Source organism: Thamnophis elegans, chromosome 7, assembly GCF_009769535.1.
Source record: "Thamnophis elegans isolate rThaEle1 chromosome 7, rThaEle1.pri, whole genome shotgun sequence".
In the NCBI taxonomy this organism is placed as follows: domain Eukaryota; kingdom Metazoa; phylum Chordata; class Lepidosauria; order Squamata; family Colubridae; genus Thamnophis; species Thamnophis elegans.
Genome location: NC_045547.1, coordinates 57,928,309 through 57,952,135, shown reverse-complemented (window position 1 = coordinate 57,952,135; position 23,827 = coordinate 57,928,309). Strand labels below are relative to the sequence as shown.

Here is a 23,827-nt window from a genome sequence, read left to right as displayed (position 1 = left end):
TCTAATATAAAATGGTCACTGCATACAATTATACCAAAGTATTCAAATCATCCCATTCTTATACATTAAAATCATTATTGTACTTTATATATCATGTGAATAGTACTCTATATCATAATAAGAAAAGAAAAAACAAAAAACTATTACAACATAAGTAAACAATTTCATTCCCAGGTTTTCTTATCTAACCATTGGTATAAACAAGTTCCATACTTTATAATATGATTTTTTTTGCATGGGAGATATGCTGCCATGTTAAGCTAGGCATTCCTAGCTCAATATGGCTAGTATTACCTCAGCCCCAAAATCGGCCCTCCCAACAGATTGTCCTCCATGTTGCTTCCTTGGAGCCTCAAGGAAATTAGAGTAACATCCTGAAAGCATGGTCTCGCCAGGAAGCAACCCTTGACTTCTGTGAAGTTACAACTTGGGGGGTCCCAGTTACTCTAGACTTGGCTGGTTTTGATAGGAAGTGTCTGTTTAAGAGGAAAAGTATTGTAACCAGCATCCTGTCCTCAGTGGGATGGCTGTAACTTGCACTAGCCCAGACTACACATCTGCTTTGCAGTCTACATACTAACAAGAAATTGAATCCATCCACTCCTTTATTTTCCTATCCTTATAGCTTCAATCTTCAATCAGCCTTTCCACAAGGGAAGGCAGGGTTGTCAATTTGTTGCAAAACCCAGATCACAGCCACAGACACTGAAACAGTCACATGTCCAGCCATGAAAGACTACAAAAATGATAGTGACACCAAAGCACCACGCATCCTATTCGAACATCTTACAGCAAACCATCTGTTACTGCAGGACTATCACAACTTCAGAGAGTTAGAAATATATAGGCTGAGGCCCCTTACGAAGAAGTCCTTGAGTTACGAATGGAATGGAGCCTGCCCATTCCATTCGTAACCCAAGGATTCGTGGGAGTGAATCTTGTCCCTTTAACAAGATCTCTCCCTGCTTTTGCCCACACATGCGGCTCATTTAAGTGCACAGGAGGTATCTGGGGTGGGAAAGGCCATGGGGGGAGGGGGGGATAGTGATGGAACAGGCCACCTACTTCAAACCACCCAAAGCCTCCCCTGACTCACAGATACCTCATTCTCCCTCCTCTGCGGACCCCACAATTGATTCCCCCCATCCTGCTGCACTGGGTAACTTACCTTATGAAGACCTGTCTCTTCTTCAGACTGTTTCTTTGCCTGCTTCCTCCTTTCTCATCAGCAAAGGGCTTGATGAGGCCTCCGGTGATGAAAAAGGAGACTCGGTGACTACACACAGTCTTCCAGAGGCCTCGTGAAGCGGATCTCTGGCAAGAAAGGAGGTTTGGAAGGCTTTGTGCGGCACTCCGGACTCCTTTCTCATAAGCAAAGCACTTGAGGATTGCATCCCTTTAGGCGTCGGCAGCCCTTTTTGAAAAGCCAGAAGAGCAGAGCTTTGGAGGGATGTGACCTCTCCTCCCAAGCTTCGCTGTTGCTGACAAAGGCTTTTTGCAAAGGGCTGCCAAAGCATACAGGGGCACAATCTCCCTGCAGGCTTCAGCAAGGAAATGGCAAACGGAGAGAGGGCTTGAAGGACTGGAACTTTCCCTCTGTTTGCAAATCTCCAAGCTTCAATTCATAGAGAATAGAGGCCTAAAGTGCGAGATCAGTAGCTCGAGATCTCGCCCTACTGACTTCATATGATCTCATGGTACGTTAGGCCTCTATTCTCTGTGAATTCACCAAAAGCCTGAAGCAAGATGTAGGCAAAGAAACCGTGAAGAGAGGAGTTATTCGCAAGGTGAGTCTTCACAAGCAAAGTACCTGTGAAGACCCAGCTGGGGGGGGGAAATAGGCAGGGGCAAATGTTGCAGAGCCTCCATGGTCATCTGTAAGAGTGAACAACTGTTGTAATGCTGTAATATTCATAATTTTGGGACTTATTCATAAATGCTAGTGGGCGCTTATCACGTAACTTCAAACGTTCACTAAGGGGATGCTCGTAACCCAAGAATTACCTGTATTTCCTTCTGCCCTGCAGAATAAGAAAATATTACCGTGTTTCCCTGAAAATAAGAGCCTATCTTGTATTTTTTTTGCTACCAAAAAAGACACCAGGTCTTATTTTTTTGTCATCCACTGACTCACCTCACTTGCATATATTGCCTTCAGCCTCTTCCGGATTGATGGAGCTCTGTTATCGTCTAGAGAGGCCTTCAGAAAAACCTTGCCAGAGGCAGAAGAAATAGACCAAGGTGTGCGAGGCCTGGCTGCAACTGTCCGAAGGTAAGTAGTAGGGCAGTTCCACCCCCCATCCCCAACCTAGCTTAATTTTTACCTGTGCACCCTGGAGTGGGCAGAGTGGCCTCCTGAAACTGGAGAACAATCAGTTGCCAATGGCCAGGCCAATCTCTATGGAAAGAGGTAGCTATGTAGGTAGCTTGGTTTGAAGCCATGAAAGATTTTACAAGTTGTCAGTAGCACTTCTGATCGCACCGAGAAGCTAACAGGGAATCAGTGCATGGCTCAAAGTATAGAGGGGTCGCAAAGTTACAGTACAACTGCCAGTGAGCATCCAGGTGACTGTATTCTGTATCCCCTGAAGCTTCTTGGAGGAACATGGGGCAGTGGCTTAAGGATGCTGGAACTGTCAGCCAGAGATGATCTGCACTCCGGCAGTTCAAGCCTGGCTTGGTGAGCTCCCCTCACTTGATTCCTACTCCTGCCCTCCCAGCAGTTTGAAAGCATGCAACATAGCGAGTAGATAAATGGGTACCATTGTGGTGGGAAAAATCTAGTTGTGTTCACATGTATGGACAGAGGAAACCACCGCTGGACTTGGCCGGATACAAGGCATTGCAACAGGAGGTGAAGGTGAGGGAAGATTGGCAGAGGAACCTGAAAGAGCCAGCAACCCAAACGGTGCTAGCTAATTGGTATGAAGCTAGTTTGCCCCTCGGGATGCACCAAGGATTGGCAAGCAAATGCTGAACAAAATGAACTAGTAATCTAGGCTCTTAGACTGCATTGTGTCTAGCATGTGTAGATTTCCCTGATCACCTATGCCAAAATAAATAAGAAGCTTCTCAATGGTTTTTAAAGATAGACTAATATGCCGTATTTTTTGGAGCATGAGATGCACCAAGGTTTTGAAGAGGCAAATAAAAAAAAATTTTTTTTTACACTCTGCAAACTTCCCAAAAATGGCCCGTTTTTTTGCAAAAACGGGCCCATTCCTTTTTTCAGAAAAAGGGCATGAATAGCCCTTAGGAGGCTTGTAGAGTGCTCCGGGGGAGGGGAGGGCAAAAATGAGCAAAAAAAAAAATGGCCCATTTTTTACAAACACGGGTCTATTTTTTTGTCAAAAAAAGGGTATGGATAGCCTTTAGGAAGCTTATAGACTGCTCCTGGGGGTGGGGAGGGCAAAAATGAGCAAAGAAAATGGCCCATTTTTTACAAACACGGGTCTATTTTTTTGTCAAAAAAAAAGGGTATGGATAGCCTTTAGGAAGCTTATAGCCTGCTCCTGGGGGCTGGGGGCAAAATTGAGCAAAAATGGCTTGTTTTTTTGCTCATTTCTGCCCTCCCATCCCCAGAAGCTCTCCGAAAGCTTCCTACAAGCTATGCATGGCCATTTTGGTGAAGAGGTGGCGTTTCGGGAGGCAAAAATATGCTGTATTCAGTGTATAAGTCGCACCCAGATTTTCAGCCTCTTTTTTGAGTGAAAAAGGTGTGTCTTATACTCCGAAAAATATGGTAGGCTGCATTGCACTAATCTAGATGTGTGTTGATGAGGGTAGGAATCAATATCACAAAGACCTCTTATCTCAGGAAAATCTGCAACTGAAACTGCAATGAGTCCCGCCCACAGTTCCTATCTACTGCTTTAGTGTGAATCCAAAGAGCCTCCCAAGTCATGGATGTTTCTCTCTGTCCAAAGTAATCACTAGGCCTAAAAGAGAACCCCAATTGCACAAAGAGCAATTCTGTCTTGCTTGGGTTCAGTTCCAACTTGGTCTGCTTAACGTTGATTGAACTTCAGCAGCATCCTCAGTATCGCCTGGGGTGGTGATATAAAGCTGGGCATCATTGGCAAACATGAGACTAAAACCACAAACTGCCAGATGACGTTTCCCAACAGCTTCATGTAGAAAGCAGAGGGGAGAGGATGGACCCCTGCATTAGTCCATAGGGAAGCACATCTCTCTTCTACTATCATTGACTGATGCAATCTGCTAAGTCATTTACTAGAGTTAACAATGCAATCTTGATCTCATCCCAGGCCTGAACCCTGATTAATGGGTCCAAACAATGTATTCAGTTTATGAAGCTCAGTATGGATCCTGAGTCACTGTCCAAACAAAAGGAGGAGGTTAGATTGAATGATGTTGTCTAACATGGATGGACCTAGAAGGCCTCTTAAGGAGGGGGTGCAGCATTGCATCATGGCCTCTTTCAAAACCATAGGCATTTTCCTCTCTCATAAGCAAGTGTTAATAATTTCTTGGTTGCAGGAAATCCAGACACCCAAAGGAACCAGGGCTGAGGAACCAGCTTACAAATAGCCTACAGATAGCCAAGGTCAGCCTGCAGATGACACTATTCACTTCTTCAGATAGTATACCTAGAGAATTCTCCATGCACCAAGCTATACCCTGCCCATGTGGAGTCCAGAGTGAGTTAAGTCTTCAAATTTTGTATTTTTGAAACAAGGTTATAATTTTTAAAAATCAAGAATTTGCAGTTTAAAATGCAATTTGTAAACTAGATATATCATATACATATATACACATACACACACATGGGAATATACACACGTGTATATAGATATATACACATGCCCACACACATACATACACACAACATATACACACATGCATATATATTGTGTGTTTGTGTCTGTGCGCCTATTGTTTGTAAAAATAATGCACATATGGAATATATTCTTTTTTCCTTATTGGAATATATGCAAGAAAAGTTATTGCCTTCTTCACATTTTTGAAAACTTGGGAGTGAACCAAGAGGAATGTAGCCTGGACAAATGTAGGCTAATTTCTAAAGCAAGGCAAAGGAAATAATTTGGTTGTCCAGCTGAGGATGTGCAGTGCTCTCTGGAAAGTGCATTTCTATATTCAAACTCTATCCTATCCTGGCATTTTTTTCACCAGTGTTATTACTGAGCCATTATTTAGAATTCAAAGACTTGGAGCTCACACAGCTAACTGTGGCCAAGGTCCAGAAGTGAAAGAACATAGTGAACATATATAAAAACACTGAAAAAGATATTGCTATTAAACACTGTCTGAATATAAACACTATAGAGCCCTTCTTTGGTTCAATAAGGTTTTAAATGGATGAAAACAATTTATAACCTTGGTTTTGGGGATGAACATTTGGTTTCTTTTAGAACTTACCCTTTCATGCTATTATTTTATGCTGTTAAGTTACTTTATTAGACAGATTCCTTGCCTGTAAGCATCACCACATAGTTCTTGCTTAGTTCTGCTCTGATAGAAATCCATGAATAGAAATAAATTTAGGTTTTTCTTGTGACAATGCCGCTTCTATAAAATTGCCTGTAAAAGTACTAAAGCAATTGTAAGTCTGTTCGGAAGAAGAGGTTTCCATTTGGCTTCACTTCAGACAATTCAACTTCAACCCAATGATGGCACTGAACCCAACTTCAGAGTAATTAAAATAGTGATTTTCATGTTTCCTTGTTTCCATGGTAGCAGCCACAAAGCACGAAGAATCAAGAATAGCTCTGTGAAAACAATGAACAACTAGCACTTTGCAGTAAATGGGTGTCAAAACTTTATTCTTATATGTTAAATAGCACTTGTACTATAAGATTAAGCTAGCTCATATTTTTGACTCTGTTTATTTAATTTTTCATACGTCCAAGAATATACCTCAAGTCAAAGATTTATCATCCGAATAGAAATATTTATTTCCCAAAAAGAAGGGGACACGCATCACTGTGCCAGTTTCTTCTTTCCTGAGATAAATTATGAAAGCTTCCCATGCAAATTGACCCCTGTCTGTGACCTGATGATGTATATTATGGAGGTCACCAATGTTACAGATGGCAACATAGACGCCAGTCTGGAACAAAAGCTGATCCAGGAAGCACTTAATAAAGGATGAACTAGATGGATTTTGGCTGATTTATGGTGAATGTGATGTAATATATGCTAGGTATATATAAAATACATATGTACACACACACAACACACAAATTCACATATTTGTACAAACATACATATGCAAACACAGAAACAGCTTTTTAATGATATACTGTATAATGGAAATAACTTTTTATTTGTGGAATAGATCTGACTAATTTTAAAGACATTCCTGGTATCATAAAACATCCATAGAAATGGGTCTATTACTGGGTTTATTAATTACTGACCTTAAAAACTTATTGATATTTAGGCTCTATCCTTCTAAACCATCTATTGCTCGAGACCCGCCCGTTTTTTCCCTGAAGGCATGATTCAAGTTTATTGTTGAAAATGAACAATCTCCCTGAGATTACATCAGTAAATTGATGTCATGCTTATGATCTTATCTTTGTCAAACTCTCCATACCTGTAAGATGACTTCACTGCATTACATACTATTAGATGAAATAAGACAATGTGAGAGACTCTATGGATTTTCCCCCCACAGGTAATTAGGCAAGGCGTAGATTCTACACTTGAACTCTTATGACATTTACTGCTGAAAGGTTAAGAAGTCTGTTGAAGATGACAAGGACTTCAGGATTTGAGATCACATTGTGGCTTCTCTTGTAAAATGGCTGCCATGGGGAAATAACTCTATGAAAAGTACAGATTTCTACCAGCCCCTTTTTTCTGCACTGCCCTTTGCAGTCCTTCAGCTAACTTTCATCCCTTTTCTGGGTAGATGATAAATAAAGGCAAGTCTCTTTAAGCCCGACCTTGATGTCTTTACAGATCTATTAATGTAGGCATTTCAATAACAAAACAGAAGCATTATCATTTTCTTAGTGCAGTATGTATTTTTGACTTTGCAGTCTAGTCTACAACTTTGGAATCTTCTTGAGGTTTTCCACCAAAGTATTAACTAGGTGTGATTATGTTTATTTTTCTGACATAGCAGGGGTCAGTATAGTTACAAACCTACCAGTACATTATAGCCATCTAAAATAAAATGTTATACACTTTCCATGTTCTCGCCCATTATTTGAAATATATTTGATTACTACTTGGAAGAAGACTGCTTTTAAAACAGCAAAAAACTGTTTTAAAATAGCAAATAATCCTCATTATTTTACAACAATTTGAGAAAAATATTTTCCACTGTATCATTGTATTGCTAAAACTTACCATAATTGATACATTTAATAACAAAATATGTTCTTGAAAGCATTATGCATACAAACTATGTGGTTTCTAAATGGATGGGACTCACTCTCATAGAAGATTGGTGAAATTTAACATAGGCAAGACTGGGAAACACTCCTCTATACAGAAAAAAAGGGAAATCTAATTTCTGGATACTTGGACAGAGGAAAGGCAAAATAGAATGACCTGACCAAAAATAAAAACATTCAAAGGAATATAGAAATCCAGCCAAAATAGATTAAAATACTCCTCCAGAAAGCACATTTTAAAGCAATTAAATCTACTGCCTCAAGATGAAACAATGGTAAACAACTTGGATAGTTTTAAATTCATGGAGGATTAGACCATAGTTTTTAAATATGATGGCTAAGCATTGGAGAAAGTGGTGAGGTTCACAGGTAACATTACATCATAATGTAGCTAGTTTGATGTCTGTTGAATTAAATGCAAGCCTACCTTGCTGCTTAGTCTTACATTTAAAAAAGTTATTCAACAAACCCTGATTTTAAAAATAATGTCTTAGCGTCATATCTGAATCTCAGTCAGTTGCTGAGCACCATTTTATGGTGGGGGAGAATATTACTGCATAGTATCCAGCTCTTGGGCTAAAACTTTTCTATATGGGAACAGCCTACATAATTAATGCAAGTTATCTATAAACGACCAAAGGTTTTGGAACTACAACTCCCAACATCGTCCACTGTAGCGGGGCTGGTAAGATTACTAACATGTATAGCTCAACAGCATTAGAGCTGTTCTTAACCTCTGAGACAAGCTTTTGGTCCTATATAGGTTTTCAATACATTATTTTTTTAAACTCTCTTTTAGGAAAAACAGGGGGGGGGGGGAATAAAGATCCAGTCATCCTAGGACTTAATTTTCTACATTCAATTTGACTTCTGCATTATTTTCAAGAGTGATAAGGAATTGTATTCCTCATCTTTTCTTTAGTTATTATAACCAGAAACAGTTGGAAAAAAAAAATGGAAGTCTGGCGAGTCATAATAATAAACAGCTTTCTCACCAAATTTTTAACATTTAGTGTGTTCTATAAAGAAAATTCTCTTTAATTTTTTAAAAAAGCCTATTTCACAAGTACATAATAAAATTTTGTTAAAACAAAGCTTATGCAGCAAACCGATGTAGCAAAGTCGACTGTTCAGATGCTTTTCCAGATGTCTAATCATATAATAGATCTAATGTTTATTCTCTTTGCGTGCCTGAGATTTATATATATCAGCTTTTCATATCCTGGTTTCATATTCTTTTCTGTTGAAGGGACCAAGTACTGAGGCCTTTCAAAAGATTTTGTATTGTGGGCCATTGACAATTTCAACCAATACAGAAACAATAGCAGTAAACAATAGTCAGTAAAAAAAAAATGCTGCAGGACATATGATCTGTTCTTCTCACCACGCCTACCTAAATAGAGCAAAGCTTTTATCTGCCATCAGAGGAAGAAATTTCACTCAACTGTAATATTCTCCAAGATCTTGGCTTTGGGAAGATTCACCTCCAAGTAACAATCTGATACAGCCAAAATTAAAGTCATCAATTGGAATAAGGGATGACAAGTTTTAACAATGTCTGTATTTTTAATCTAATGTCTTGAAACTACTATAGCTATGCAAGAACAGCTCATCTAAAGTCACCAAAACCAGAATCAAATGCAAAAGTTACAGAAAATGTTGATATAAGTTAATCTGTTTATTAAAGAAGCATATGTCTTGATGTCTTTGCACCCAAAGAACTTCCAAAATCTTCCTGGGTAGATGGGCAGAAGAAGTGAAGATAGGTTTCTTTTTATGTTGGGGGTTTGCCTGAGCAACTTTGTTCAAGTAACATTTTGGATAATATATAAGTATGCAATTTTATGCCAAATACAGGCAGTCCTCAACTTATAACAATTCATTTAGTGACTGTTCAAAGTTTGGCACTGAAAAATGTGACTTATGACCATTTTTCATACTTATGACTGTTACAGCATCTCCTTGGTCATGTGATCAACATTCAGATGCTTGGCATATGAATGCTTCGCTTAACTCATATTTATGACAGGTGCAATGTCCCAGGGGTCATGTGATCCCCTTTTGTGATCTTCCGAGGAGCAAAGTTAATGGGGAAGCCAGATTCACTTAACCGTGTTACTAAATTGACAGCTGCAGTGATTCACTTAACAACTCTGCCAAGAAAGGTCGTAAAATGGGGCAAAACTCGGTTTAAAAAATGTCTCACTTTGCAACATAAATTTTGGGCTCAATTGTGGTTGTAAGTGGAAGATGACCTGTACTTAATTTCAACATTACTAATTGAAGTCACTGTACATTATTAAGGGTCCCCTCCTATAACTGTTTATATTTTATATTCAACTGGAAGAAGTAGATAATTCCATGTAACTTTTTATTTACGGAAGTAAACACGATTTACTTCTGAGTAAATTTAATCATGATAGTATGGTATTATGCATACATGTATGTATCACAAATGTAAGGGTGTAGTCTCTCACCCTTAACCCAATCAACAGACAGACAGACAACCAAATAATTATTCGCTACAATGAAGAAAATACCCCATTTCCCTTTCCACTAGTCTCTGACTTCGGTGAAGGACTGAAATGGTGGGTTGCGATATTTGAGACCGCATCAAAGGGCATGACAAGATTCCGAGGGATTCCCACATTGCCCAGCGCGGACAGGTAACTTCTGACCAACTATCCCAGTTCCCTGACTCACGATTCTCTTCTTACCTTCTTGATTTTGCTCTCCAAATCCATGTCGGGATCCTCAGCACAGACAACACGAGATTCCGGGACCAACGGCAACAGAGACGCCTCTTCCCTTCTTCCTCCTCCACCCTTACTGACAGAAGGATGTGGTTAGAAAGGAAATGGGCTTCGCGAGATTGCTCCACACCGCTCGCTCCTGGGCTCTTTTTTGCATCTCCAGCTGCTGCGGAGCAGAGTCAAACTTCCGTCTTCTGCGGCAGCGGGGAAAGGAACAAAGGAAGCCCCGCAGCCAATCAAAGCCCAGCAGCTTGCAAGTCTGGTAGCCAATGGCGGGCCTTCCGAATACCTTTGCTCTGCAGGCGGCTTGGCTTTCGCTCGGGGGGAAATTCGCCTTTAATTGCGGGCGTTGAGTGAGCGCAAGTCATGAACCTTGGCAGCGGTTTCAGCCGACCCAAGGGGACGTCTAGGCTTCAAGCGGGGCTTTTGCAGGGTTTCTGAGTCAGTCAATGAATGGGGTGTCGGAGAAGGTCATGGCAAAGGTATTTGCTGACGCAGCCGCCCAGTTCAGCCAATTGTTGCTGGTGCATTTGCCCGTGTTTGCTTTCGCATCTGGGACGAAGGAAAAGGCAAGAAGACTTTATTACTGGATTGGATTGAGCGGCTGGCTGCTCTTAACGAGATTATCCTTTCTTTTCAAAAACTACTTCCCTGCGTTTGGGTAATTCGTGAATCTTTCTGCCCTCCCTCCTGAGTTTTGGACTTAGCTAGATGGCATCACTTGCCAGATCTACAAAAGTTAAGCAACCATGGTGATACATTCTTAGTAGAGTACTAGACTTCTGAAGGCTGTAAGAAATGAGAAATATCAAAAGAAGTGAATGGAAGAAATGTACGGATATACTGTACATTCAGTGATGTGCGGTGAGGTTTATGGCTGGTGAGGCAATGACACGGGTTTCAAATTTTTTTAGACTTGTGGACTTCAACTCCCAGAATTCCACAGCCAGGCATGTTCAGTTCTGATTTAAAGCGACAGTATTTGTTTTTCTCATTTGCAAAATAAGTTTTCCTTCATTCTTTTTCTTCTCCCTCCCCCTCCTTTCTCCCTCTCTCCCTCCCTCCCCCCTCTCTCAAACAGACACACGCACACAGAGAAGTTAGATCCCTCTCTCACTCACTCACTCTCAAGCAAACATAAACACAGAAGTTGGATTGGATATACTTTCCAATGGCTTGAAAGCAGCTCTTCTGCCATACCCCCCCCCATTCCCCTGTTGCCTTCCGATCCGAGCCTTTGATTGCAAGTGGAGCCACGTTGCCTTTTCAAACTTGTAATCAGTGAAGCTGGGCTTATATACTTTTATCCAGCTGTGTGTGTGTGTGTGTTTGTGTGTGTGTGTGTTTGAAAAGGCAACGTGGCTCTGCATGCAATCAAACTTTTTGAATTCCTCCCCCCTCCCCACACATGCACCTTTTCCAGCTGTTTCAGAGGGGATTTCAACTCTGCTCTTGCCTACCACCATGAAAAGAAAAAAAAATGTAAAAGGAAAAAGGCATGAGCTGAGGTCAGGCTGAGCTAGCTGCTCCCAGAGCCTCTAAAAAGCCTCTAAAAATGCCCTCTACAGGAGGCAAGAGAACCACGTGCCTCATCTACATAAGGAATTTTTCGGCTTTTAACCCTTGCTTAGCTCTGCTCGAGTGATCATAAAGTCAGACTAGATGAGGCACCTCGTTCTCCTGCTGCCCCCTGCAGAGAGCACTTTTTTAGAGGCTTTTTTACATAGTTAAGCACTAAACAGAGTCATCCATGGTGATTCTGGCAGCAACTAGCTCAGCCTTTTTCCTTTTACTTTTTTTTTCTTTTCATGATGACAGTGGTGAGGCCCTGCCTCCCCTGCCTGCACCTCCCTGGTATTTATGGAGTCATCAGGAGTTGAGTTCTGTTGAAGGAGATATCTGCCTTCTCATTTTATATCCTATGCTTTTATTAATTGACTTCTTTCATATGATTGATTTTATGTTCAAAAGTAAAAAGTAGGGTTGCAAAAACCTGGACAATCACAAGATGGCAGCAGAAAGATGCAGAATAGTCGCTCTTACCTGCCATTTGGCTGTGACCTAAGTTTGGGTGTTCAGCTGATTCATTTGCTCAAGGAGCAGAGCCATTTGTTCTGTTAGTTTCTAGGAAGAAGTAACAAAATGGTTTCTCCAGTTGAAATTGAAAGCTGCTGATTGTTAGAAAGGTGGGGGACAAAAAGATTTTTTGGCAGGATATGGCTTGAGGAAAGGGGTTATCTAGTGGGAGTGGTACTACAGAACTGAGATAAGAAAAAAACAAATGGCAGAAGTCTCTGAAAAACTGACCTTGAACATGGGGGCCAGAGAGTAATATGGAAAAGGATTTCAGAATGAAGTAGAACAAAGTGCAAAACTCAGGCTGGAACTCAGCCTTGAGTTCTTTCAGCTCCTAAGGCGTTTATTGTTCAGCAGCTTTTGCAAAGCCGATGGAATGACTCATACGAGTTGTTTTAAGCATGATTGAATCAGTCGCAGTGTGGCTCATACCTAATACTAAGCCTTTGTTTACAAAACACGGGCTGGATTCATGTACTGGACCACATTAAATCAAAACCAAGTAAAACCTGATACCGTCTGGCATGTTCTGTGAAGCCAGAATGTTTAGGGGGGAAAAAAATCTTAATGTGTAAAGGGCTCATTACATGATCTTTTCCTTCCAATCAGCCATTGTCCAGATGAGGATAAATGACTCCTTCAACCCGGAGAATAATTAAGAAGCACAGTGGAACTATTACACATACGAGAAGATGGACATGGAGGAAAATCAGATACAGGGAATTATTTTGTACAAAAGCAGAGAATATTCAGAGAACATTTGGATAAGCGAGGATCTCGCAATTAGGTTTAAAGCAGGGCTGAACTTTTTTTTAAAAAAAGTTTATTTGCCTGTTAAGGATGCAAAGGAAATGTTGATAAGGATTCATGATGGAAATTTTAGCCCTTCTTTTGATTGGTTTTGGTGGCTATTGAGATACATGTGTTAAGCTTTTTGAATTGCCACATCCCTTTTGCGAACAGATAGCGAAGGTAGGTTGATTTCACCCCTGGGTGCCCTGGACCAAAGTATTGTCTTTAGGCCTATTTAGGATTAGAACCAATGGTGGGATTCAGTGCAAGAGAGGTTTTTTTTCTTCTCTCTCCCTTCAGTTAATAACTTCCGGCAGGCAGCCAAAAACCACTTAACAGCGAATATTTAGTTGCGATAATAAAACCACAGGAATGTAGCCGATACATGCCTTGAATAAACAGTAGAAACTGACAGGATTAGGGCAGGGAAACACACAGGAAAACTATCAATAACCCATCTAGGGATGGAATTAACTTCTTCCCTTTAGGAAGAAGGACAAGGTTACAAACATTTTCATTGTAAAGTAACACTTCTGTGATCAGCTAATACTCCTCAAGACCTTTTATAGCTGCTGCAGTGATGGCTATTTTTTGTTTCTTCCTGGGGGAAAAAAGATAAAGAATGGGACAATGATGCAGCTTGATCATACAGGCCCTAAATTTAATGCATTTGTGGTCCAACCAACTGTATTGCTTCTGCTGTGAAGAACCCAATTTAGAATATAGAGAACATAGAATAATAGAGTTGGAAGGGACCTCAAAGGTCTTCTAGTCCAACTCCCTGCTTGAGCAGGAAACCTTATATCATTTCAGCCAAATAGTTCTCCCATCTCTTTTTGAAAGCCTCTAGTGATGGAGCACCACAACTTCTGAAGGCAAACTATTCCATTGGTAGATTGGTCTCACCCTTAGGAAATTTCTCCTTAATCCTAAATTGCTTCTCTCCTTCATTAGTTTCCATCCATTGTTTCTTTTTTTAAAATATATTTTTATTTTCAAAACAAACATACAAATCCTCCTTCTTTACATACTGTAGAAAGTGTATCAGTTGGTTACAAAAGGCTTTTGTGCATCTCTTCCACCGTCATCAAATATAATTCATATTAATTCTAATATCTTAACTCGGATATTTATTATATTACCATCATCATACCTCCACTTTTATTTGACTATGATTATTTAAATGTCCATCATAAAATATACCAAGATTTAATACATAACCACATACTGGCATTTTATTTACTTATTTATAAAATCCTCCATTAACATTAAATCCTCATATCCTATTCTAGCTAAACATCCCTAATATTTAATACCAAAATTTTCTAATTCTCCTTTCCAAATCCCTGTTTACCATTTACATCCAATTCCCTTATTTTGTACTCATAGCATGTATATAATTTATTATCATTATCCTTTCTTTATTTAAGTATATCCTATATCATGACATTTTCCCCCTAATAATTAAAACTTAGCTGTGTCTAATTTTGTTCTTTTTTATTGTTATTATTATTAATAACCTTTACATATAGTCCAAAAATATTTCTAACCTTCCCTTCACGGGTAACCAGGGACGTGCAGTCAGGGGAGGCAGGGGAGGTAGAGCCTCACCACTGTCATCATGAAAAGAAAAAAAAATGTAAAAGGAAAAAGGCAAGAGCTGAGGTCAGGCTGAGCTAGTTGCTGCCAGAATCATCACGGACTCTGCTTAGTGCTTAACTGTTTAAAAAAGCCTCTAAAAAAGTGCCCTCTACAGGGGGCAGCAGGAGACCGAGGTGCCTCATCTAGTCTGACTTTATGATCACTCGAGCAGAGCTAAGCAAGGGTTAAAAGCTGAAAAATTCCTGATGTAGATGAGGCACGTCGTTCTCCTGCCTCCTGTAGAGGGCATTTTTTTAGAGGCTTTTTAGAGGCTCTGGCAGCAACTAGCTCAGCCTGACCTCAGCTCATGCCTTTTTCCTTTTACATTTTTTTTTCTTTTCATGGTGGCAGTCGAGCAGAGTTGAAATCCTCTCTGAAACAACTGGAAAAGGTACGTGTGTGGGTCAGAGGGAGGGGGAGGAATTCAAAAATTTGATTGCATGCAGAGCCACGTTGTCTTTTCAAACACACACACACACACAGCTGGATAAAAGTATATAAGCCCAGCTTCACTGATTACAAGTTTGAAAAGGCAACGTGGCTCCACCTGCAATCTAAGGCTCAGATCGGAAGGCAACAGGGGAATTGGGGGGTATGGCAGAGGAGCTGCTTTCAAGCCATTGGAAAATATATCCAATCCAACTTCTGTATTTGTGTTTGTTTGAGAGTGAGTGAGTGAGTGAGTGAGTGAGAGGGATCCAACTTCTCTGTGTGCGTGTGTCTGTTTGAGAGAGGGGGAGGGAGGGAGAGAGGGAGGAAGGAGGGGGAGGGAGAAGAAAAAGAATGAAGAAAACTTTTTCACAAAGGAGAAAAACAAATGCTGTCACTTTAAATCGGAACTGAGCATGCCTGGCTGTGGAATTTTGGGAGTTGAAGTCCACAAGTCTAAAAAAAATTGAAACCCCTATGTCAGTGCCTCACCAGTCATAAACCTCACCGCACATCACTGCGGGTAACATTCAATATTCCTATCCAATTATTACTTATCATAACAGCTCAACATTGTATACATTACTATCATTATCAATTTTTGTTTAACTATACCTATTGTCACTAAATTTAACTAAGTTTAGCTACTTTTAAATTATACTCATCCATCTATCAACCTGTATCTCTCCAATTGTTTCTTGTCGAGCCTTTTGCTTCCTTGGAAAATAGATTGACCCCCTCATTTTTGTAGGAGCCCCTCAAATATTGGAACTGGGCTATTTTATTGTGAGTTGTGAGCACTATTATATTGTGATTTGGGGAGATGTTTGGTAAAATTGATTAAATGGAAAAAAGGGCATGGTTGAATTTGCTTTTTAAATCCTGTCAGCACTTCTCTAGATAAAAAGTGAAAGATCATTAAAAAAAATCACCAGTATTGTAGAGCTGGGGCAATTTTTCCACTGTCAGTTTGAAACAATCTCAAAATTCCCAATGGAAAGAACACATAAAAGAGGCTTGTATGACTTTCCTATCTTTCTGTAGTTGACTAGATTGCACCAGTTTGATGAAATGTAGATACTCAGTTCTCTTTTCCCTGAGATCCTTTACTTTTTACACTCTGGTGTCTCCATCTTTCTGTCTTAATGTAGCTGCTTAGTGATTTCTGCTGCCATGGCCTGTCAGTCACATGGATGTGTTTACCTGATGTTTTCCCACATAAGCCTGGCAAGTGAGTCGGGTAAGAATTTCATAGACTATGCCATCATTGAAGAATAAACCAAAAAGTAGAGAAAAATAAAGTGGATAGAAATGAAATAAATGCAGTAGTGTAAGGCATGTGACAAGGCAGTCAGCATCCTTTAGAAGGACATCATTCTCTCAAATGATTTATTTATTTTGTTAAATGTTTATCCTGTCTATTCATTATTTTATAAGGAACTCAAGGTGGAGAACTTATTTAATATTCCTTCCTCCTTTTAGTTTCTCCACAACCACAATCTAAGAAGAGCTTTGGGCTAGGAGACAGTGACTGGTCACTCAGCCATTTTTTTCAAGCCTAAAATGGGACTAGAACTCAGAGTTTCTTGGTTTCTAGGTCAGCATTTTAAACACTACTTTGTTAAAAAAGGAGGAAGGAATCTCAAAATAACTTGTAAGAATTGCATGTGAAAACAGGGTTGGAGGAAACAAACTTGTAAAGCTGCAAACATCACATATATCATTTCAGAATAATCTCCCATAGAATGATGTAATTTGTAGCAAATTTACAATCTCAGATGGACCTGTTTTAGGAAAAGAGACTAGAATGAGCAGTAATATTTTACAAGGTGCATCAAACCTGAAGTCAACATGTTTGTTATTTATTTGCACAAGGTGAGCATTCTTTTTATTTGAAAACTACTCACTTCGGCGAGCTGGGTGGCCAGGCATGACAAGAAGTGGCTGGGAGGGGAGGGACACGGCATGGCCGGGCATGGGAAGGAAAGGCCAGGGAAGTGATGTGAGTGATGTCGAGTTGGCCATGCCCACCCAGTCACATGACCACCCAGCCACACCCACCCAGCTAATCATTAGGGCAGAGAACCTGTTGTTAAATTATTTGAATCCCACCACTGAATCTCTGTCTTCGCTTCGACAGGAAAGCTTGATGGCGTAAACAGCTCCTTTGGAATTTCCAGTCCATAAGATCCAGCTGGGACTGTGGGTATCGATTCATAAATGGAACAAGGAACCTCAATTGAACTGAATCTGATGTCCGGATAGCTGAGAAAGGTTGGACTCAGCACACATGAGCAAAGGTGGGGACTGGACCTGAAAGAGGTTGGACGGTCATTCCAGGAAAAGGATTGAAAGCCACATTTAAAAGGACTTGAATGGTTAATGGACTGAAATTCTACCTATTTCAAACATCTCTACTGTTCTGTCCTGGGCAATGAGGTTCTGCTCGGGCAGCCAGTTAACTCCACATTTAGGAATCTCTTTCAGACCACGTTTATTATCAGGCATCCTTAATAACAAAACTTACAGTTCAGTGTTAAGCTTCTTCTGACTTTCCATGATCTGTCCCATCACGTAGTGTAAAAAGATGATAATTTTATCCCCATGCTGAGTGGAGATGTAGAAAGCTACTATTCCGGTTCACAAAAGCAATTGAACTGCCCTGCTATAAACTTTGCATGTGGGCAAGATGCCCTGGTGGCCCATCATAAACAGAGATGTGATCACATGTCATGGAACTACATTTCCCATAATGCAGTCTCTGCCTGCATTTCCCATGAGGTAGTTTCTTAAAGGAGACAGTTCTTAATTCCTACACTAGCTATATACTGCTGGGGCAGCACATCTACTATATTAGAATTCCAGGTGACCCCAGACGAAGAGCAAAAAATGTTGGTGGTGACTCATGAGAGAAGTAAAAGTGGTTTGTTACAAGTAAAACCAATAACTGAGACAGAAGTCACACCATTAGGAACTGAAAATGTAGATTTGTAAATTTTAAGAATCAGGTGATAGATCAGTGTGTCTTTTGTTGTTGTCAATGTGATTGCTGTTGCTGTTATTATTGTGATTGTGGACCAATTTATGGGTGTGAAACACCTTGTAATAACCACGAGGGGGTGGATTTTAATTCTAATATTCCTGAAGAATAACACACCCGAGCAGCCTGGAAAGTGAAAGTAAAAAATTTGTTTGAGAAATTTGGAGATGGATAATAATCATGAAACAGCAACAAAAAGTCTTAAACAGCTTGAAATTTGGATCTAAATTTTAATATCTTCATTAATTTATATAGTTTTAGAAATAAACAGTATGAAACAAAATGAGTTATTAAATTTTTTTATCTAACTTTTGCAGTTCTGTTTTTTCCTTTCTTTTTTTCTCCTTTTTTTTTAACTAGACACAGAAATGTGCATTTTCACCTCCTTTTTAAATTTATGACTAAAGAACATTTTCTTTTGAAGTTCTAGTCAGCCAACTGGGGCCATCTCTGCTACATTTTTACATCTGTTTCTACATCTGCTTTACTTCCTGATGCATAAAATACTATGATTAAGTATGTTTATATTTCATTGTGACTTTTTTGGGGGAGGGAGGGAATGAATATGGCCTCAAGTTATTTAAAGTTGTTTTGTGGAATTTAATACAGAATATAATAAATTCATGTTGTCTACTCAAGTATTGCAAGCTATCATAAATCACATTTCAGTTCATTTCCTCAATTTAAAAAAAAATTAAGAGAAATAGCTATGGATTTTTAAGTCAGTTGCTTTATCTCAATGTATCAAGAGTAGTGGTTGCATTGGTCCCAGAAATTATACTAAGAATCTTAACATGGTTAAAAGAAGATAAGACCAATACTGTTCGATCATAGTCGTGCTTACCGCTGAACCAATATATGCACTGGACTGAACCATGAGAGAAACAAAATATTGCAGATGGCAAAATATTTTAGGAAAATGTTCCCTTCCTGCAAGCTTTTAACTAGTGTGAAACTCCTAGTAGTCTTAAGTTCAAGGTAGGAAAAAGTGAAGTGTCCTCTAAGATGCATTCAATAAAATATGTTATATAGCAGAAGCTCTTAAAACAGGACCACCAGAACTGCAGGGATGAGATAATGTGAAGGTCACCTTCAAAGTCATACTTATTTCAGACCCCCTCTTGCCTTTCACAATGCTAAATATGCATGAAAACATACATTTCACTGTTGTGTTCCCAAAGTTTTTCCCAAAGGAATCCCAAGTCCCTGCAGCTACAAGTGTCATTAAAATAAAATGATGGAATTGAAATAAACACAGAGTGGGGTCTTGGTTTAAGTGCCAAGCTTCGCAATTTGGTTGCAAACATTTGACCACCATTCAAGGAGACATTATTAGTGTGCTTAGTCTATCAGAGCACTGGTCTTTAAATAGCTTTTTATGTGATGCAAATTAGTGTGGATGTTGTTTGTTCAGCTACTTCTGAGTCATGGTCTGACTTTGGACTATTTGATTGGCTGGCTGTTGTTACTGAGGCATGGTCTTTGGTTTTAAGTAAAGTCTGTGATATAAATTAGTGCTGTTTGTTTGGATACTGTTGAGTCATGATCTGGTTTCAGTCTCTGAATGGCTGGTTGTTCTTACTGAGATGTGGTCTGATTTCTTGTGAGCTGATGGGTTGTGAATTTTGTTGTTGCATAGTGGGGTGCCTGTTTGTTCATTCTAAATGCTATCTTTGGGATCATGGTTGATACAGTTCCTTCATTCTCAGTGATTGATAGACTGGATCGATGTCAATATGTCTGTTTATTGATATTGACTTATTGGTGGAAAACTAGGCTTTAAGGAATTCTCTTTCTCTCCTTGATTTCGCCTGGGTTACAATTGTGGCCCTGGTTAGATCAAATTTGTGTCCTTCTGAATCTTCGTGGATGGACATGAGAGATAGCGGTCATATCTTTTGATAGCCAGGAAATATTTGTGCAGTCTGGTTGATAGTGTTCTTCCTGTTTGACCAACATAGTTCTTTTCACAGTTGCTGCACTGGATTCAATTTATTATGCCTGATCTTCGGTTTGTTTCTGTCTGCCCTTTCGGTTTTGACAGGGTTCATCTGTCAAAAGGTTGGTTTGTGGGCTACCACGAGATCATGTTGACATAGTAATCTTGTTGTCCTTTCTGAAACATTGTGTACATAGGCAATTGTGATTTGACTGGTCATTGTTCTTGTTATAGTTGTTGTATTGCTTTGAGTGTTTTGTATTGTTTGTGTGTAAACCTCTTCAGATGAAGTTTTGTGGGTATCCATTTCTCTCGAAAACTTTGTATAAACGTTTTTGTTCTGCTGTTCTGGCCTCCATGGTGTTACAATAGGATTCTCTTCTTCCAAACAGTGTTCTGATGCAGCTTTGGTTTTGATATTTTGGGTGGTTGCTGTGAAAGTTGAGGATTAGATTTGTATGCATTGCTTTCCTGTACATAGATGTTAGGAGTTGGCCATTCATGGTTCTGGTTACAAGGACATGAAGAAATGCAGTTTGTTGTCACTCTCGGTTTCTATTGTAAATCAGATATCCGCAAAGATGTTGTTGATCCTTTGGTAGGTTTGATTGACCTGATTGCACTTGATTATCACAAAGATTTCATCAATGTAATGTACCCATAGTTTGGGATATATTTATGGAAGAACAATTTCCTCAATCTTTGGCATGAGAACCTCTGTGACTAGGCCCAGTATAGGAGATACCACTGGTGATTCCTTCAGTTGTTCATAGATCTTTCCATCAAATCTGAAATAAGTGGTTAAGCATAGTTGGAGTCATTCGCATGTGCTTTCTGTTGTGAGTGGTCCTTTTGGTAGCTGTGCATTGTCCTCTAGTTCTTTAATGCGGTCAATTGCTAGTTTCAGATCTACAGGTGTGAATAATGTGGTAATGTCAAATGATATCATTGTTTCGTCTTCGTCAATATGTAGGTGTTTGAGCTTGTCCAGGAATTGTGTGGCGTTGTTTATGGAATATTGGGAATCACCAATTAGGTACTTGAGGCATTCCCACATTTCTTTCGCAAGGTTGTAAGTGGTGTGCCAGAGACAATCGGTCTAAGTGGGTTGTTTTCTTTGTCCACTTTTGGACATTCGTAGAGCTGTGCTATGTTTGAGTCAGTTGCTTTCACTATCCGGTATTGTTCTTTGGTGATTTGATTTAATTCTTGCAACTTTTTAAGGGTTTTGTTGATCTCATTGGTCATCATCATAGTTAGATCAGTGCTGACGTACTGGTGGATGTGTCCTTTAGGAATTGCTTGGCCTTTGTATGTAGTCAGCCTTGTCTAGTAAGACATTCAACATTTGTTGGCAGGAAAGATGATAATATTGTGGTCAGTTTTGGAATACTTCATTGCTTGTTGTTCCTGTTTTGTAAAGATTTGTTTGTGTCTCACCATTGATGATCTGGCATATTTGTTGTTGTGCTTCTTAGCTGAGGTCTTTCAATTTTAGGGCATTTTCTAGGCTTACTAGGTATTCTGTGTATGACACATGCAGACTGGACAGGTGAAAAGGTTTTTCTATGGTTTGTAATAGTGGTTTATTTATGTATTTTATTCCGTTTCTGTAGCTACCCATGTCAATGAATCTGGACAGTTTATAATTAAAAATATACTGTATATACTACAATAAAAACATTTTAAAACAATAAAAATGTATTGAAGTTTTATTAATGACATATTTCCAAAGATCACATGAAAAGATATTAGTACATGCAGAGTCCATTTACACTTAGAGAAAACTTCAGCAAATAGATTAATAATCACTAGCACATCACCCAATGATTGGCATCTCATACCATAATTCATATCTTGCAGTCAATACTTACTAAGAGAGGCGAGCAGAATTCCTTTCTGAACAATGTCTAGAAGAAATCCCATTATCCATATCAAAACATGTGTGCCTCCTTTCTTTGCAGTCTTTATGTTGTTGGCATTACTGTCATATGCTGAGGAGTTTTTCTCACTTAAAATGACTAGAAAAGGTTTTTTTTTAGATTTTATTTTAATCCTGACCTTATTGTTATAAATAGGGAAGCAAACTGTCAAGCCAGCCTCCCTTAATTCCAAACCATTTAACTCCATTTCGCAGAATTAAGAGTACTTTTACTGGTTATGAAAAGATAGCAGCTAAGCAAAGCAAGATCTGAGGCAAAAGTGTGCGAAATCATAGATATCAATATGTGACCCAACCCCCTCCCCCTGGTAACCCCATCCCACAGTCCAATCTGCAAATTCCTCAGGTATCATGTGAGCTCCATCTTCAAAAAGCATCATCAGGTTGGTATGCAGGACAGTTGGCCTTGGCGGGCCCAATCACTATCTCCAGCATGCACAGTAGAAGGTGAGAACAAAACTCCCTTTTCACAATCTCTCCTGTACTTAAAATTTAAAATTCCCAAATACTATGCCTCCCCCTCCCCGTTTCAATGGCAGCCGAAAGCAAGTAGTGAAACAGAGGCTGACACAAACAATCCTGTTTACATTATTTTTATAAATAAAGCATGCTTAATCCTTCTATTTTCTCAGTAGCAACTCTGTGAGGTAGGTTGGATTGAGAGAGAATGACTAGCCCAAAATCCCACAACTGGCTCTCATGCCTAAAGTGGGACTAGAACTCACTTGTTTCTTGCCTGTTATTTTAACCACTTTTAGAGCCATAGCAAAAAAAGTTCATGAATACATTTGGGAAACTTTAATTTAGTTTAGATGATATGATATACTTGAATATTGTACAATGAAAAGTATTATGGGATATACAGTATCTCCAACATTTGCTAAAATTATACATAATTACCATAATTAACCCCTTCATGGATTACTGCCTTGTAGTGGCAAAGGGGCTTGCATAGCTCAATGAAGCTATGACCTAAACCATGCAGGGCCACCCAAGATGGACAGGTCATAGCAGAGATCTCTGACAATATGTGATCCCCTGGAGAAGGAAATGGAAACCTACTCCAGTATCTTTCCCATGAAAACCCAATGGACAGTACCAAAAGGCCTGGAGGAACATTGTCCATGGGATCGTGATGGGTTGGACACGACATCACAACTAACAACAACAACCATAATTATAACTTTCCTTCCATTTTTTTCATCCCTTCTCCAGAGAGCTAGTTCTTTGCATAATTTGCCTAAAGTAGGATAATTTAATCCTATGTATGCATGTAACTATGCAACTGTAATTCATTTTTCCCTTCCTTGCACGCTACAAGGAATATCATGACTTGTTCAGTTCTGATCTTTGTAGATATACATGTTTGTTCTTTTACTAAAGTAGAGGGGAGAGTAAAGAGGCAACATAACTTGGAGTTGCTCTGTGGGAAGAAGACTCTTGAAGACTTTATCCTTGTTCCTTGACTTTTATTACTAGAAGCTCTTTTGCTCTTTTGGCAATTGTGGTAAGGTCTTCAGCATTGATGTTTCTTTCTTCAATCTTAAAACCATGCTCATTTTCTTCCAGTCTATCTTCCTTTAATATTTATGTTTGTCATTTAGATTCAATCAATAGAAGGAAAGTATGTGAGCCTTGTCTCACTTCTTGAAACCAGTCTGCTTCACCATGTTCTGTCAGTACTGTGACTTCCTAATCAATCTATAAGTTTCTCATAAGATCAATGAGATGTTCTGAGATTCCCATTTTTCTAAGCATTTTCATATGTGCAAATAGGGCCGTGAGTACATGTGCAACACTCATGCTCACGCAACACTCACAGCGGCA

The 23,827-nt window shown here is 39.4% G+C and overlaps 1 protein-coding gene across 1 annotated transcript in view; it reads right to left on the bottom strand.

Moving 5' to 3' along the window:
• TES (testin LIM domain protein) overlaps positions 1–10,720 on the bottom strand; it is a 32,753-nt gene extending 22,033 nt beyond the window's left edge. The window contains exon 1 of the mRNA XM_032221670.1: positions 10,106–10,720. Coding sequence (XP_032077561.1) covers positions 10,106–10,132 — 27 coding nt within the window. The 5' untranslated portion in view covers positions 10,133–10,720. The remainder of the gene's footprint in view (positions 1–10,105) is intronic.
• Between the last annotated feature and the right edge of the window lie 13,107 nt (positions 10,721–23,827).